Source organism: Podarcis bocagei (assembly GCF_964188305.1).
Source record: "Podarcis bocagei genome assembly, chromosome: 15".
Taxonomy (NCBI): Eukaryota; Metazoa; Chordata; class Lepidosauria; order Squamata; family Lacertidae; genus Podarcis; species Podarcis bocagei.
Genome location: NC_138141.1, coordinates 11,900,242 through 11,915,707, shown reverse-complemented (window position 1 = coordinate 11,915,707; position 15,466 = coordinate 11,900,242). Strand labels below are relative to the sequence as shown.

General features: G+C 46.2%; 1 protein-coding gene across 7 annotated transcripts in view; it reads right to left on the bottom strand.

The window, feature by feature from the left end:
• The window catches only part of ELMOD3 (ELMO domain containing 3), a 28,988-nt gene extending 14,139 nt beyond the window's left edge, over positions 1 to 14,849 (bottom strand). For 2 of the 7 annotated variants that reach the window (XM_081171770.1, XM_081171774.1), the window contains exons 1-5: positions 13,788 to 13,891; positions 12,233 to 12,310; positions 10,266 to 10,335; positions 8,747 to 8,812; positions 2,424 to 2,515 (exon numbers count right to left, since the gene is read on the bottom strand). In XM_081171770.1, the coding sequence (XP_081027896.1) occupies positions 2,424 to 2,515; positions 8,747 to 8,812; positions 10,266 to 10,335; positions 12,233 to 12,310; positions 13,788 to 13,877 (396 nt within the window). In that variant the 5' untranslated portion in view covers positions 13,878 to 13,891. The other 5 variants (XM_081171771.1, XM_081171773.1, XM_081171772.1 and 2 more) reach the window with 5 other exon arrangements.
• Between the last annotated feature and the right edge of the window lie 617 nt (positions 14,850 to 15,466).

Below are 15,466 nucleotides of genomic sequence, written 5' to 3'. Positions count from 1 at the left end.
ACAGGTGAAACTCGGAAAATTAGAATATCGTGGGAAAGTTCGTTTATTTCAGTAATTCAACTAAAAAGGTGAAACTAATATATGAGATAGACTCATGACATGCAAAGCGAGATATGTCAAGCCTTTATTTGTTCTAATTGTGGTGATCATGGCATACAGCTGATGAAAACCCCAAATTAACAATCTCAGAAAAATAGAATATTAAATGAAATCAGCAAAACAAGGATTGCAAATAGACCAGTATTGGACCTCTGAGAAGTACCGTATTTTTCGCTCTATAGGACGCACTTTTTCCCCTTCAAAAATGAAGGGGAAATGTGTGTGCGTCCTATGGAGCGAAGACACCATAGCCCCGCGACCCTCTCCCAGCTGGAGAGGTGATGCGCGGCTATGGCAGGAACCTCTACAGCCCCGTGTCACCTCTCCAGCCAGGAGAGCGCACGCAGGGCTAAAGAAGCACCCCGCGACCCTCTCCTGGCTTGGGAGGTGACGCGCGGCTATAGAGGCTCCTGCCATAGCTGCGTGTCACCTCTCCAGCTGGGAGAGGGTCGCGGGAGGCTGCTTTAGCCCCGCGCGCGCTCTCCCGGCTGGGGAGGTGACGCGCAGCTACGGCAGGAGCCTCTATAGCAGCGCGTCACCACCCCAGCCGGGAGAGCGCGCGCGGGGCTAAAGCAGCCCCCCGCGACTCTCTCCCGGCTGGAGAGGTGACGCGCGGCTATGGCAGGAGCCTCTATAGCAGCGCGTCACCTCCCCAGCCGGGAGAGCGCGCGCGGGGCTAAAGCAGCCTCCCGCGACCCTCTCCCAGCTGGAGAGGTGACACGCAGCTATGGCAGGAGCCTCTATAGCAGCGCGTCACCTCCCCAGCCGGGAGAGCGCGCGCGGGGCTAAAGCAGCCTCCCGCGACCCTCTCCCAGCTGGAGAGGTGACACGCAGCTATGGCAGGAGCCTCTATAGCCGCGCGTCACCTCCCCAGCCGGGAGAGCGCGCGCGGGGCTAAAGCAGCCCCCCGCGACTCTCTCCCGGCTGGAGAGGTGACGCGCGGCTATGGCAGGAGCCTCTCCGCTGCGCCTTTCCGCTGCTCCCTGACCTGCTCTTTGGGGCTGGTGGTGGGCTTCCCCCCCCCCTGCCAGCCCCAAAGAACAGGTCGAAAGGAACCTGAAGCCTGGAGAGCGAGAGGGGTCAGTGCACACCGACCCCTCTCGCTCTCCAGGCTTCCAAGGTAGCCGCCTGAACGCACCTTAAACGGCACCTTGTTTTAGAGCGGGAAAACAAGAGGGGGAAAGTTCTCCCCCTCTCTGTGCAGCGCCTCCTGCCGCTTCACTGAAGGGGCGCTGGGCAGAGAGGGGGAGAATTTTTTTTTCTTGTTCTCCCCCCTCTAAAACAAAGTGCGTCCTATTGTCCGGTGCGTCCTATGGTGCGAAAAATACGGTAGAAGCATGCAGATGTGCTCAGTACTTGGTTTGGGCCCCTTTTGCATCAATTACTGCCTCAATGCGGCGTGGCATGGATGCTATCAGCCTGTGGCACTGCTGAGGTGTTATGGAAGACCAGGAAGCTTCAATAGCAGCCTTCAGCTCTTCTGCATTGCTCAGTCTCATGTCTCTCTTCTGTCTCTTGGCAATGCCCCATAGATTCTCTATGGGGTTCAGGTCAGGCGAGTTTGCTGGCCAATCAAGCACAGTAATCCCATGGGCACTGAACCAGGTTTTGGTACTTTTGGAAGTGTGGGCAGGTTCCAAAGTCCTGCTGGAAAATGAAATCAGCATCCCCATAAAACTCGTCTGTGGAAGAAAGCATGAAGTGCTCCAAAATCTCCTGGTAGACAGCTGTGTTGACCCTGGACTCAATGAAGCACAGTGGACTAACACCAGCTGATGACATGGCTCCCCAAATCAACACAGACTGTGGAAACTTCACACTGGACTTCAAGCATCTGGCATTGTGTGCCTCCCCATTCTTCCTCCAGACTCTGGGTCCTTGGTTTCCAAATGAGATGCAAAAGCTGCTTTCATCAGAAAAGAGATTTGGGGAGCCATGTCATCAGCTGGTGTTGGTCCACTGTGCTTCATTAAGTCTAGGGTCAACCCAGCCATCAACCAGGAGATTTTGGAGCACTTTGCTGATTTCATTTAATATTAATAAATAAATGAACTTTTCCACGATATTCTAATTTTCCGAGTTTCACCTGTATCTGTTAGCAAAAAGGAGACAGGGTGGCGGAAAGGAGGGGAACTAGCTAAATCATGGAGATTTAAGCTCCTGGGCTCTGGCAACTCTATCTCTCCCTGACAAAATGAAATAGGAATAAGAGTACCTCGGAAGTGCTTTAAGAGCCAAACAGGAACCATCAATGCAGCATTTTCAATGCCTAAAATATTTAAGCAGTATGGCTGTTAAATCAATCCTAGTTGGCACATACATACCCTGCAGTCTGAGAGATCTGCTGTTTGGAAGTATTGCAATGCTTCATTGAAAGAGATTAAGGGTATTGGCCCTAGAGGCCTCTCCACAATTCCTACAGTCACAAAGAAGAGAAGAGCATTTGTTTAATTCATGTTCATCCCACTGTTCCTCCCAGTGGAGCCTTACAATATTAAAACAACATTTTAAAAAACAACAGCCACCTATTTTTAAGAAGTATTGTACTGGAATTTGTGTTATATTTATTTACTCATGCATACATGATCTGGAACCAGGGAGAAACAATAGCATTGCCAAGTCTGCCAATAACACCGAGTTATAGCCAAGAGCATCCAAAGGATCTCTTCAAGTTGAGTGAAGACGCAACGGATTGGCAGATGAGATTCAACATATGTAAGTGTAAAAGCGATGCACACAGAGAGAAAAATAAAATCTAAAATTCACATATATGCTGATGGGGTCTGATTTGTCTGAAAAGGTCTTATGGTTGTAAGCAGATAACTTAATCAAAATGTCAGCTCGTACTGTAGTAGTGCAAGCTCAGAACTGGGAATCGTTAGGAAAGGGACGAAAAATACAACTGCTAGAATCATAATGCCCTTATATAAATCAACGGGGCAACCCCATTTGAAATAGCATGGGCAGGTCTGGTTGTCTCATTTCAGAAAGGATACTGTCAATTGGGAAAAGATAGAAAATGAGGCAATGAAAGCAATCAGGGGGTTGGATCAGTTACAAATGAGAAAAATGTGTTTGGACTTTAGTCTCAAACCTTTGAAAGCTGAACTAAGGGGCAGGGTAATGTTAATTGCATGAATGCAATTAACTGTGTTGTTTTTGTTATGTTAATAGCTGTGGGAAAGCTTCAGCAGCCTTGGAACTGTAGTGGGGGAAGTTTAACTCTCTCCCTGACATAGTCCAAGCGAAGCTGCTATTTACATTTCAAGGGAAGCTTCCATTGACAATGGGAGAGGCAGATTTTGTAGGACTGTGGCAGAGAAGGAAAGAGTTACAATCTCCCAACCCCACCTTCATAGTTCCAAGGATGCTCAAGCTTCCCAGGACTACTATTTATGTGACAGAAACTGTGCACTTTAATTGCATTCACACAGTTAAAATTGTGTCTAGTTCAGCCCTAGCGAGGGATATGAATGATAGGAGTGAAGCACAGCTCTACAAAATTATGATTCTTTCCGAAACAGTGGAAGAATCCACAATCATCAAGGTTCTTTGGTCATATTCCATCATATCAAATCTATGATCTTATTTCAGATTTAATCATTTGCTAATGTCCTGAAGATAATCAACTCTACTGCCTAGAATTCAGCACAATGCAAACTGCAAGCTTTGGTTTATCTCAACGTTTGCTTCAACAGGCAGGTTTTATGTATAAATATTTAAGTATCTTACAGGCAGGTTTTATATAAATACTGTTATGTGTGTATGTGGATAGATAGGTAGGTAGGGAGGGAGGTAGATAGATAGGATGGATAGATGATAGTTATCAAGCATACATATCTTGACACAAATATGCAGTTGATGTCATTCACTTGACCTTTTAGAAGCCTCAAAACTGATAGATATGCTCAGAGTAATTCAGGACGAATTAGCACAGCAGGCTTATCTGGGCTGCACAGGCTTGTAGGCTGGTCACATTACTCTATGTTTGCAGGCCACCTTTGTCTGGCCTTTTAAAAAAAAACTTTTTAAAAAAATATTTCATTTTTCACAAAGGAAAAAGAAATAAATAACTTTACAAATTTTAACATAACGATAAATTACTTTGATTTCCGGTTCAAGCTGCTTAATACACTTATGTAGATTACAGTGTGCAACTTGCTCAGCGTTACATAAGTGAGCATGGAAACAAACGCAGCACCGTTTTGAGTTCAGAGACAGGGAAACTAGGAGTGCACACCCTCCATGCTCACCCTTTGAGCTGAAACCATAGAGAAAGTGGAAGCAGAGAAGAGACAACCTAAAGCATCGTTCAGCAGGAGTCCTTGTTGTTTAGATCGCTCTCTTACCATTTTCAGCAAGCGGAAGCTTTCGGCTGAGCCTGCGTGATCTCCTTTGCGAAAGACCACAGAGTTCTAACTTCCGCAGCAAGAACTTTTGAGAGCGACGCAAGCAACAAGGCTTTGGTCTCGAGCAACTTTAATGTTTCTTCTTTAAAAGGCAAGCAATACAATTTTAATGCCAGGGTGTGTGAGAGGGAGCTAAGTTCCCCTGGGAGGTTTGCCTGGTGCCTTCATTACAGATGTTTAGGAGCCAGGAGAAAATAGTCCTCATCTCTCAGTCCTCTGGCTGTAACAGGAGCAGGGTTACTGTTTTGTTGTTATTATGTTATTGTTATAGAAATAATAAAACTGAAAATTGAAATGTGTTTGAGAACGGCTGAGTTTGCAAGAGAACCATGAGAGCAGGGGCGTACCTAGGGGTTAGTTAGGTTGGCCTCTGCCAAGGGTGCAGGCACAAAAATTGCTCCATTCCAGTTTGGCTTGACATGGCTAATAATAATAATAATAATAATAATAATAATAATAATAATAATAATAATAAATTTTATGTATACCCCGCCCTCCCTGGCCAGAGCCGGGCTCAGGGCAGCTAACACCAAAATTTCAGTAAAAACATACTAAGAAAAAAAAAGAAAAAGAAAAAAAAACAATTTAAAATATAGGTTAAAATGCAATTTAAAATGCAGCCTCGTTTTAAAAGTGAAAACCATATGGGGAGGGAAACATAAGAATCAGACTGAGTCCAAACCAAAGGCCAGGCGGAACAGCTCTGTCTTGCAGGCCCTGCAACAAGATGTCAAGTCCCACAGGGCCCTAGTCTCTTGTGACAGAGAGTTCCACCAAGTTGGGGCCGGTACTGAAAAGGCCCTGGCCCTAGTTGAGACCAACCTAACCACCTTGCGACTTGGGACCTCCAAAATGTTGTCATTTGTGAACCTTAAGGTCCTCCGCGGGGCATACCAGGAGAGGTGATCCTGTAGGTACGTGGGTCCTAGGCCGCATAGAGCTTTAAAGGTCTGCCTGCCAGTCCGCATGAACTCCCCAGGTCATTCCTCTGCTGCTCTGGGAGGCCAGACGAGGTGCACAGGCTCTTTCTGGCTGCCTCAGCGGAGGAATCCAGTTGCTGGTGTGAGCCATCACAGCAGCCCTTGCAGGACCCCCCTCTCCAATTAGCCAGTGGTGCTATTAAAAGTGCGAGTGCAGCGCCCATCAGAGCTCAGAGGGAAGAGAGAGGAGACAGCGGGCAAGAGTTGCAGGAGGAGGAAAAGGGAAGGGAGGCAGGCAGGCAGGTGCACTGACGGAGCAGAGCAGACCCAACCCCAATGGATGCAGAGGAAGTCACTGATGGAGCGCAAAAGGCGACAAAAAGCAAACTTTTTGAGTTTCTGGCCATGGTCTCTCCCAGCTTTGGAAGCCCTGATACATCTCCTTGCTGAGGGCACAAGGGAGCCTAGGTACGCAAAACAACATGCAGGAGCTATTGCCTTAACTGTTAAGAACAAAGGAAGGTGGGAAATATAAGGAAGATGTTGTGCCTTGTGATTAAACCAGTAGAAGCTAGCAGAAGGAAGTGTCACCATACATGTATGTTACTTGCAAATGTATAAATGCTTGTGTTTTTGTCATATTTGGTGTCCTACCCCTCAAGTACTTGCGGTTGGGGTTGTATTGCACTGGCCTTGCAATGCCTTCATAAATGTCCTCTTTGACTGACAACAGGCCAACCAGGCTGAACCCACAGGGTATTGGGTATGCATTTTTGTGTTTTTATACTGTAAACCACTCTGTGATCCCTCTTCAAAATATCTTCCCTGCTCTTCTCGCAGAAAGTAAGTGAAGGTAAATTAAGCAAAGGTTTCAATAGTGGGTCATCTATCAAGTACACCTCTATCAAAAAGGGGGGGGAAGAAAAAAAAGACCTTTAAGAGGGTAAAAATCCAAAGTGAATTCGTGCAGTATCACTTAAATAAATCACCACTAGGAGCTTTCTTTCACCTCTACTTAGTTGCCTTATCTAAGAGCCCAATTATGTGCCCATTTACTTGAAAGTTAAGCCCTATTGGACTTTTTTCCTGTTGGAATACGAGGGTGAACCCACCTATGATTATTGCAATTCTGCACGGCGTGGAGAGAGAAGTTCTCTCCCTTCCTAATAACATTTAAACCTGGAGTCCTCCAAGGAAGCTGAAAAGGAGAAGATTAAGGACAGATAAAAAGGAAGTGCTTCTTCACACAGCTAACAGTGGAGTTTGCCGCCACAAAGTTGGTGGTGACAGCCATCAACTTAAGATGGCTTTGAAAGAGGATTAGACAAATGCATGGATAAGTCTATCAAGGGCCAGGAGGCGAAAAGCTGCCTCCAGGATCAGAGGCAGTGCGCCTCTCTGCAGAGAAGTTGCCGGAAAACAACAGCAGAAGGGGGATACTGTCCTCCTGCACTGCTTGTGAGCTTCCCAGAGGAATTTGGGATGTGGGAACTGGACTACATAGATCTGTAGTCTGATGCAGCAAGGTTCTTATGTTCTTAACAAGCATGCCTGGGATCAGAGCTGGGGAAAGCACACTAAATGTTTAAGCAAGAGGACTAGATTGACTCAAACATGTACTTGGTTGTGTTTGTTAAGTAAATTATGTTACCTACAATTGGTTTCCCCCCACCGAGAAGTGTCAGCCTGAAATGGTGCCTATAAATACGGCCAGAGGCAGATTTCAGATCCTGCTCTTTTATGGAAACGATAGGATTTTATGCAGGAAGCCTCACCACAATCTCATTAAGGCTGCAATCTGTAATCTTAACCTTTAATTCTACAATCAATTAAAGAATGAAGCCACTTTAATCCTGCAGTCCTTTCTTCATAAAAAGCAGAGCTTCAGTTTACATACCACAGGTTCGATTAGAATCCCATTCTGAAATTCTGGTCTTAATAACAAAAAAAAGCCTGCCACAATTTCAGCTAACCCAGTACTCTTTTCAACATGGACCGGGAAGTTTACCTTTTTAAAAATAGCTTTTATCAACTATGTTCATTATATTTTAAGCTTTCCTGTTAAATAGTCTTATGTACTCTCTCAAGTCCTGCCAACCTAGCAGTTCGAAAGCACGTCAAAGTGCAAGTACATAAATAGGTACCACTCCGGCGGGAAGATAAACAGCGTTTCCGTGCGCTGCTCTGGTTCGCCAGAAGCGGCTTAGTCATGCTGGCCACATGACCCAGAAGCTGTATGCCAGCTCCCTTGGCCAATAAAGCAAGATGAGCGCCGCAACCCCAGAGTCGGCCACGACTGAACCTAATGGTTCCCTTTAACTTTACTCTCTCAAGACCCCATTGTTATCACTTTAACGCTGGCCCATTTCAATGTATGAACTCTGGATAATTCACTCTTCACATATTCCATGGTCGCAGGGTCTGACTCTGTCTGCCTTTAATAAGTGTACGTCTTTTTTTTTTAATAAAAAAATCTATACCTAAATACTGATAAAGAACAATGCTATTGGTCCATTTAAATTTTTTGCCATCCAAAAATTTTGAAGGTAGATTTGAGAGGGTTGAAGCAACATTAATCCTGATGCAGTTCTCCCTGCCCCCCACATTAAATTGCATATATCTGAAAATATGAAGCATATAGTAAGTGTATGTGTACACACTCACACACAAACACACACATTCAGAAACGCCATGGTGGGAAAATGATTGCGTAGTGCACATGCAGGCATGGTTTGTATAGAACACTAAATCCATGGTTTGTTTAGCTTAATTGTGGTTTGTATGTCCAAACCCACCCCAGCTAACTAACTATAGTCTCTGTGTTAGGTTTCTTGTGACGTCCAAATCCATTATCCCCATTTGTTTTGATGCCATGCCCCAGGACATGTGACAATGATACAAAGCAAACCATGGTTACACTGCTCATTTATGAGACTGATCCTGGCTTGTTCAACAAACGTGGTTAAAATCACACCTGAGCTATTCATGCAAACACAGCCACTGAGTTTGCCTACTAGGTTTTTCATGAGTACTGAGTTTCCCCCATTCTCATAGCGCTAAACATACCAGTAAGCAGCAGATTATTTAACTGACTGAAGAAAATACTTGAAGCACTAGTAACTTATACATAGCTAATACTTTATAACTTGATAATTCCCAGACTGAATCACATCCAACATTTTCACACCCACCACATACTATTCTTAGACATGTTTCCTGCTCTTTGACACTTGCTTTTCTTACAGTCATCTAAATTAATCTATTGCCATGTTTAACTGGTCCCAATAGAAGGAAATGTCATTGCCGTTGCTTTCATACCTTCCGAATGGATGTTTGCCACACTGTCCCATTCTTCTCGGGCTCGCAGAACCTCCTCGCTAATATCTAGCAACAAAGAGAAAGAGAGAGATGAGACAAAACATCATGGAACCATGTCAACTATGGGACCACTTCCAAAAGAGCAGCTTTAAGGTGAAAAGCAGCTCCTGTTTTTTTAAAAAATTAGCCCTTGCCTTGACTGACAATAAATTTTGACTGTTTTGTGCCACAAGCCAAGGAAAAGGCCACAGCTCAGTGCAGAAGATCCCAGGTTTAATCCCTGGCATATGCAGAGAGGGCTAGAAAAGACCCCCCCATCTGAAACCTTGACTGAGCTGCTGTCAGTCAGTGTAGACAATAATGAACTAGATGGATCAATGGTCAGACACTTTCTTGTGTATAAGTGTATAAGACACTTTCTTATGTTCCTAAGGCAATCTGCTTGCACTGGATATCAGCTAATGTCTTTCCTCCATGACAGGTACAGAGCTCCGGCTTCTGAGGCACAGCGGCAGGTGGGTTGGTCTAGTGGGCAGGTGAACAGAGGCAGCGGGTGAGAATCCTGTTGAAGACAGGCTCCGTTCCCTCTCTGTGTGGGCTCCACGTGCCCCCCTGCTGCCCAGCCCACCAGGGAGGCGCAACACTTGCGCTGCCCCGGGTTCTAGCAACCCACGCTACGCCACTGAGAGGAAGAGATGAGAAGCAAGGGCCAACTCCAGTGACTTGGCCAAGAGGCCAGCTCCACTGGGCTCCTCTCTCCCTTAACTGTCACCTAGTAGCAGCCATTCCATCAGGCAGCAACAGAGGCAGAGGTGGAAAATGGGGTCCATGCCGTTGGATCTGAAAGACCAGCTCCATTCAGCTGCCACTTTTCCTCAGCTGTTTCCATTCAAGCTAGTCATTTGTAACTTTAAGAACTGGTGCCTGAATTTGTGGCTTCCTCACCTCTCCATCCCTCATATTCATAGTTGTGTCTTTCAGACTGTAAGCTGCAGAGACTGTGTTTTCGATCTTATGTAAATCAAACTCTGAAACACGGGGATTTCAATGGATGCAAACACACACACACACAGCCAATGGTGACTACTCTCCATTACTGCCTCCAACAGTAACATTCACTAGGTTTCACCCAAGGGCAACACTTACTTACTTTGAAATTTTGGATTCCACAATGCCTTATGGCAGCTTACAATAAAATACCAATAATAATAATAATAATAATAATAATAATAATAATAATAATAATGCAATGATGCCCATAACCCTACCCACACTCCAGTCAAAATAACATCCAGGATTAAAATATTGTTTAAGAGCATCAGATTCCTAACACAGGAACTAAATTAGCAAAGGATGGTTTGGTTAAGCTCACCCAAAGAATTAAAACAATCTTCTCAGTGGGATCAAAGGTATATGACCCAGTTGCTGACAGGATGATGACTATAGCTCCTTCGGTGTGCCATTTCATCAGAAAAGAAACAGAACTCACAGCGGAACATTCAGCTAACTGGAACCATACCTGCTTCTCTGCATCCGTTGGGTGTTGCTGACAGAGACTGCAAGAGTCCATTCTGCTTCAAGGCAGAAATCTGAAAGCGGGAGAAGTCATCAGAATGTAAAATGCCACATTAACCTGTTGACGGACTTTTGCAAAATATTGCCAAGGCTAATGCATCTGAATGCCTTTGGGCTGAGATCGGGGCTACAGTACTTGGCAAATTGCTACCGCCAGTTTCAATTTAAAGTCAGCTTTGGAACTGGTGCCATCCATGCAGACAACTAAGCAATGGCGGAAGCAGCTAAGAAATCATACTAGCATGGAAGAGCTAACTGGGCTGGGTGGGAGAATGAGGACTCCAACCACCATTTCTTAGACTGAACTGCCCCCAAATGTGTTGTTGTGATATAGCTCTGGCTGCTGTCACTCATACCCTAATAACATTAATTCAGACGAGACTACTGCACGTGCGGCTGCCTTTGGAAAGTGTTTAGAAATAGCAACTGGTTCAGACTGTGGTAGCAAGAGTGTTAACTGGAGTGCCCACATAAAGTGTAGTATTTCAGTTTTATGTCAACTGCACCAGTGTCTGCTAGGCATTTAGGCCCAATACACAGCACTGGTTTTAACCTTTAAAGTCCTAAGTGGTTTGGGGCTGGGACAGCTTCTCCCATGATTCTATCCACTCACTTAGATCATACTTGGTGCCCTCATCCATCTCCCCCATCACATGAAATGTAAGATTATGCTGTTCCATGAGACAGGGCCTTTTCAATGGTAGCACCTAAACTGTGGAACTCTCATCCTAGACAGACATACACGGCTACCTCATTAATAGGGTTCAGGTGACAGGAAACTATTTCAGAGAACACTAGATAATCATTTGGCTGGCTCTGGCTGTGATCACAGCAGTAATCTTTATAATGTGGCTTTTTTCAGCAGCATCATTATACTGCTGCTAAGTTGCTTCATAAATACCAACGGATGGAAAGCTGAGTTACTTTTTTAAAAAAAATTGCAAAGGACTTTACCTTGAAAAGCGCTATAGACATTGTGAACAGTGCAGTTGTGTATCAATTCATCCATGTCTTTACCATTTCAAATGCTGCAGGTGCTCTATAAGAGGCTTCCCTACAAGGTTTTGGGGAAGGTATGACTGACCACAAGGAGCAATAGCTGTCTGCCTCCTATAGAAATAGACTCATCTAAGCTGCCTCCTACTCTACGTTCCATTTAAATTCCCAATAACTACTAAGGGTGCAAGGGACGCGGGTGGCGCTGTGGGTTAAACCACAGCACCTAGGACTTGCAGATCAGAAGGTTGTTGGTTCGAATCCCCGCGACGGGGTGAGCTCCCGCTGCTCAGTCCCTGCTCCTGCCAACCTAGCAGTTCAAAAGCACGTCAAAGTGCAAGTAGATAAATAGGTACCGCTCCGGCGGGAAGGTAAATGACGTTTCCGTACGCTGCTCTGGTTTGCCAGAAGCGGCTTAGTCATGCTGGCCAGATGACCCGGAAGCTGTACGCCGGCTCCCTCGGCCAATAAAGTGAGATGAGCGCCGCAACCCCAGAGTCGGTCACGACTGGACCTAATGGTCAGAGGTCCCTTTACGTTTAGCTTACTAAAGGTGCCTGCTTAAAAATACCACATCTGCATATTTACAAGCAAACTATTAGTTGCATTGGTACAGCCTTCCCCAACATGGCACCCTCCAGATCCTTTGGACTACAACTCCCATCAGCTCCAGCCAGCACAGAAGGAAGAACTAGTGCAATGAAAAATCCACACCTTACTGTGCTGGCAGAAACAAAATTCCTTATTAATATTCCATTACTGCGGATTTAAGTATGTTGGTTACACTACACTACAACTGTGGTGCTATATAGGGATCGGCTGTCTGAACAGCTGGTGCAGCAAAGTGGCCGACAGTGCAGGCCAGGAAGTTTCCAGTTCAAATCTTGCCTCGGCCAGGTAAGAGATTACACTTACATGCAAAGCTTTGTACGCTGGAAAAGAAACCGCTTGTTCTTCAATCTGGTAGTTGCCAGTGCTGCATCGGTTCATACCCTAATGGAAACAATGAAATCAGAGTCACCAGAGAATGAATTATCATCTCGGAGTCCCAAAGGCACCCAGGTTTCTATGAGGAAACGGAGAACATGGTTAAGCTTTATGCAGAGCTGTACCGGGGAATATTTATCAGTTGTTTAACATAACAGAAACTAAAGAACAAGGAACCACACTTTGGATTTAGGGCGAATTGCGCAGGGCCAAAAACCACTATCTGGTCACCTAGTCTTGGGGGACCAACTTAAGGGCAAAAGAGTGGTGGTTGAATACAAAAGGCAGGGAGAATATTTATGGATGAGTGGATGAGTGATGCCACTCATGCAAACGCCCTCCAAGAGTACTCAAATGAAAGCAGGTGTACCTGCTTTATACTGAATGAAAGAGAACATCTCCACATCCACAAACCAAAGCAGATGACTGCACACAGGACCAGCTGGTAAACACACAAAAGCTGCCCTAAGCTCTTTTGCATCCTATTTTTCTATCAAAAAAAATGAATACAGAGTTTCCACCCCAAAACATGCTCCTAGACTCTCTTCGTCCCCAACCACACATGATGTTGAGTTGAGAATCCTGAGGTTCTCCATTCCTGATTCAGATGTTTGTTTGCTAAACGCCAAGCTCATTTTGAGTATATTATCTTAGTAGGCCCTTGCAAGACATCTAGCCCAGTGTTGTTATCCCCATATTGCAGATATGAAGACTAAGGTCCAGAGAAGGTAGCTTATCTTAAGCCTCACCCCCAGCTCAGTTCACAGCTGAAGTGAGATTTGAACTGCAGCCTCCTAGATCTCATTCTCTTAGCCACTATCTCTCATACCACAATGGCATGGTTTTTCCCCCTAATACATACAGATGTTCTAATTTTTCCAAAGGTTCAGTACATACTACTGAACTTGCAGTTCCCAACATTGCAAAAAGGGTAGTATTCCACCAGATGAAGTTGGAAGCTACACTCTCCAACCTAGGAGCTTCTGCATGAATATTCAACATTTGGAGGGAACATTTTTACTCCTACTGCACCTATGCTTTTAACAACTGCACAGGCAGAAACCAGCAGGTACAAGCTTCTCATCTGGAGATCTGCAGCTTACCTTCAAACACACACACACACACACACACATTTTTTTAACAACAGAAAAGAACAGTTGCAATTTCTCCAACCCTCTTCCCCTCTGTGTTGCAGCAAGATGTGCTGCACAGCAGGCAGGAGGAAGGCAAAGGGGGCAAAATAAAAGCCTTGGAGAAGCATCAGTTGCATCAGGCAATTTGAAGGTGCACACATGGCCTTCAGGTTGCTGCCTAGGGGAAGCCTTTCCTACTACAGTGGTACCTCGGGTTAAGTACTTAATTCGTTCCAGACGTCCGTTCTTAACCTGAAACTGTTCTTAACCTGAAGCACCACTTTAGCTAATGGGACCTCCCGCTGCTGCCGTGCCGATTTCTGTTCTCATCCTGAAGCAAAGTTCTTAACCTTAGGTAATATTTCTGGGTTAGCAGAGTCCGTAACCTGAAGCGTATGTAACCCGAGGTACCACTGTACTTGAATATCCATGCCAACCATTTCGATGGCCAATTCTGGTAGAAGGGAGGAAGAGAAAAATAAAAGTGTTACCAATCGCTTCTTTGGCTTTCTGGGGGACATGCATACCAGGGCTTCTTTTCCTTTTTTTGCAACCAGAACTCAGCCCTGGCACCTCTCAGGTGGGCACCACTGCCATTCTTAAGAGAACGACGGAGGTGTTCACAAAGAGTTCTGGCACCCCCTCCCCCCCCCCAGAAAAATAGCCCTGTGCATAACCACAAAATATACCCACTAAGCTCACAGTAAACACAACAAGCCTCCTCAGAAAAAGACGTTGGCTGCTATGAGGCCAATCTAAATTCAGCAAAACTGGACAACCGCCCCCCCACATGCCACCCCTCCCCCCAAAAAAACCCCGATCCCCCCTTTACTCCTCTCCCCCTTTCAAATAGCCCCTCCCACTGTGGCCCCCAAACTAATAAGTCCTACCCACCTTTACTCGCCACCCCCAAAAAATATATCCCCGCCCACCATGCCCCCCCCAAACAAATACGGTTGTCCTGTCGTCCCCTTTTTACTCTTTTCCTTAAGGTCAGATACCTGGGAAGGAAGGGTAACGCACGCAGACACACACAAGCCCGTACACGCCCCCTTCCCCCTATACAGAGACATAGTTGCATAGGTAGTGACACGTGTCTACTCATTCCCACATTCGCGGTCGCGCGTCACGCCCCCCCCGCCTCCCTCAGTTTCCCCCTGCCCTTCCCCACACATCTCCCCCACAAATAACGCACCCACGGAGGCGTCATCCCCGACAAGCCGGACCGAACGACGGGCTTCCCCCACCCCCCGCCTCAGTTTTTCCTCCAATCTGTGCTCTGTTGCTAACCCCCCCCGTAACACCCACACAGTCAAACGCGCGTGCGCGCCCCTTTGCATGCCGGGAGTTGTAGTCCCAGCGGCCTCGGATTGGACCGAGCAGCCTTTCCTTCATTCCGCCGCGTAAAGTCAGCTGCGATGGTGGCGGGGGGGGGGGCGCTTGCTGCTCCGCTCTGCTCAGTACGATTGAGCTTGCACGACTCCCCAGTCCGCTAGCCCTGCGGAAGGTTGTTGTGCATGATCAAGAGTGAGCTCCCACGACGAAAAGTGGAGAGAGACCATAGATGTACCTTTCACTCTTTACCTGATTGTTTTGTATCACGCAAAAGCTAATTTTAAAAAACCCAACACTCAAGGTAGAGAAGGATTTCAGTACCGGATTTACGTATAAACTAAACAGTAAAGGTAAAGGGACCCCTGACCATTAGGTCCAGTCGTGACCGACTTTGGGGTTGCGGCGCTCATCTTGCTTTACTGGCCGAGGGAGCCAGCGTACAGCTTCCAGGTCATGTGGCCAACATGACTAAGCCACTTCTGGCGAACCAGAGCAGTGCACGGAAACACCGTTTACCTTCCTGCCGGAGTGGTACCTATTTATCTACTTGCACTTTAACGTGCTTTCGAACTGCTAGGTTGGCAGAAGCAGGGACTGAGCAACAGGAGCTCACCGCGTCGCGGGGATTCGAACCACCGACCTTCTGATCGGCAAGCCCTAGGCTCTGTGGTTTAACCCACAGCGCCACCCACGT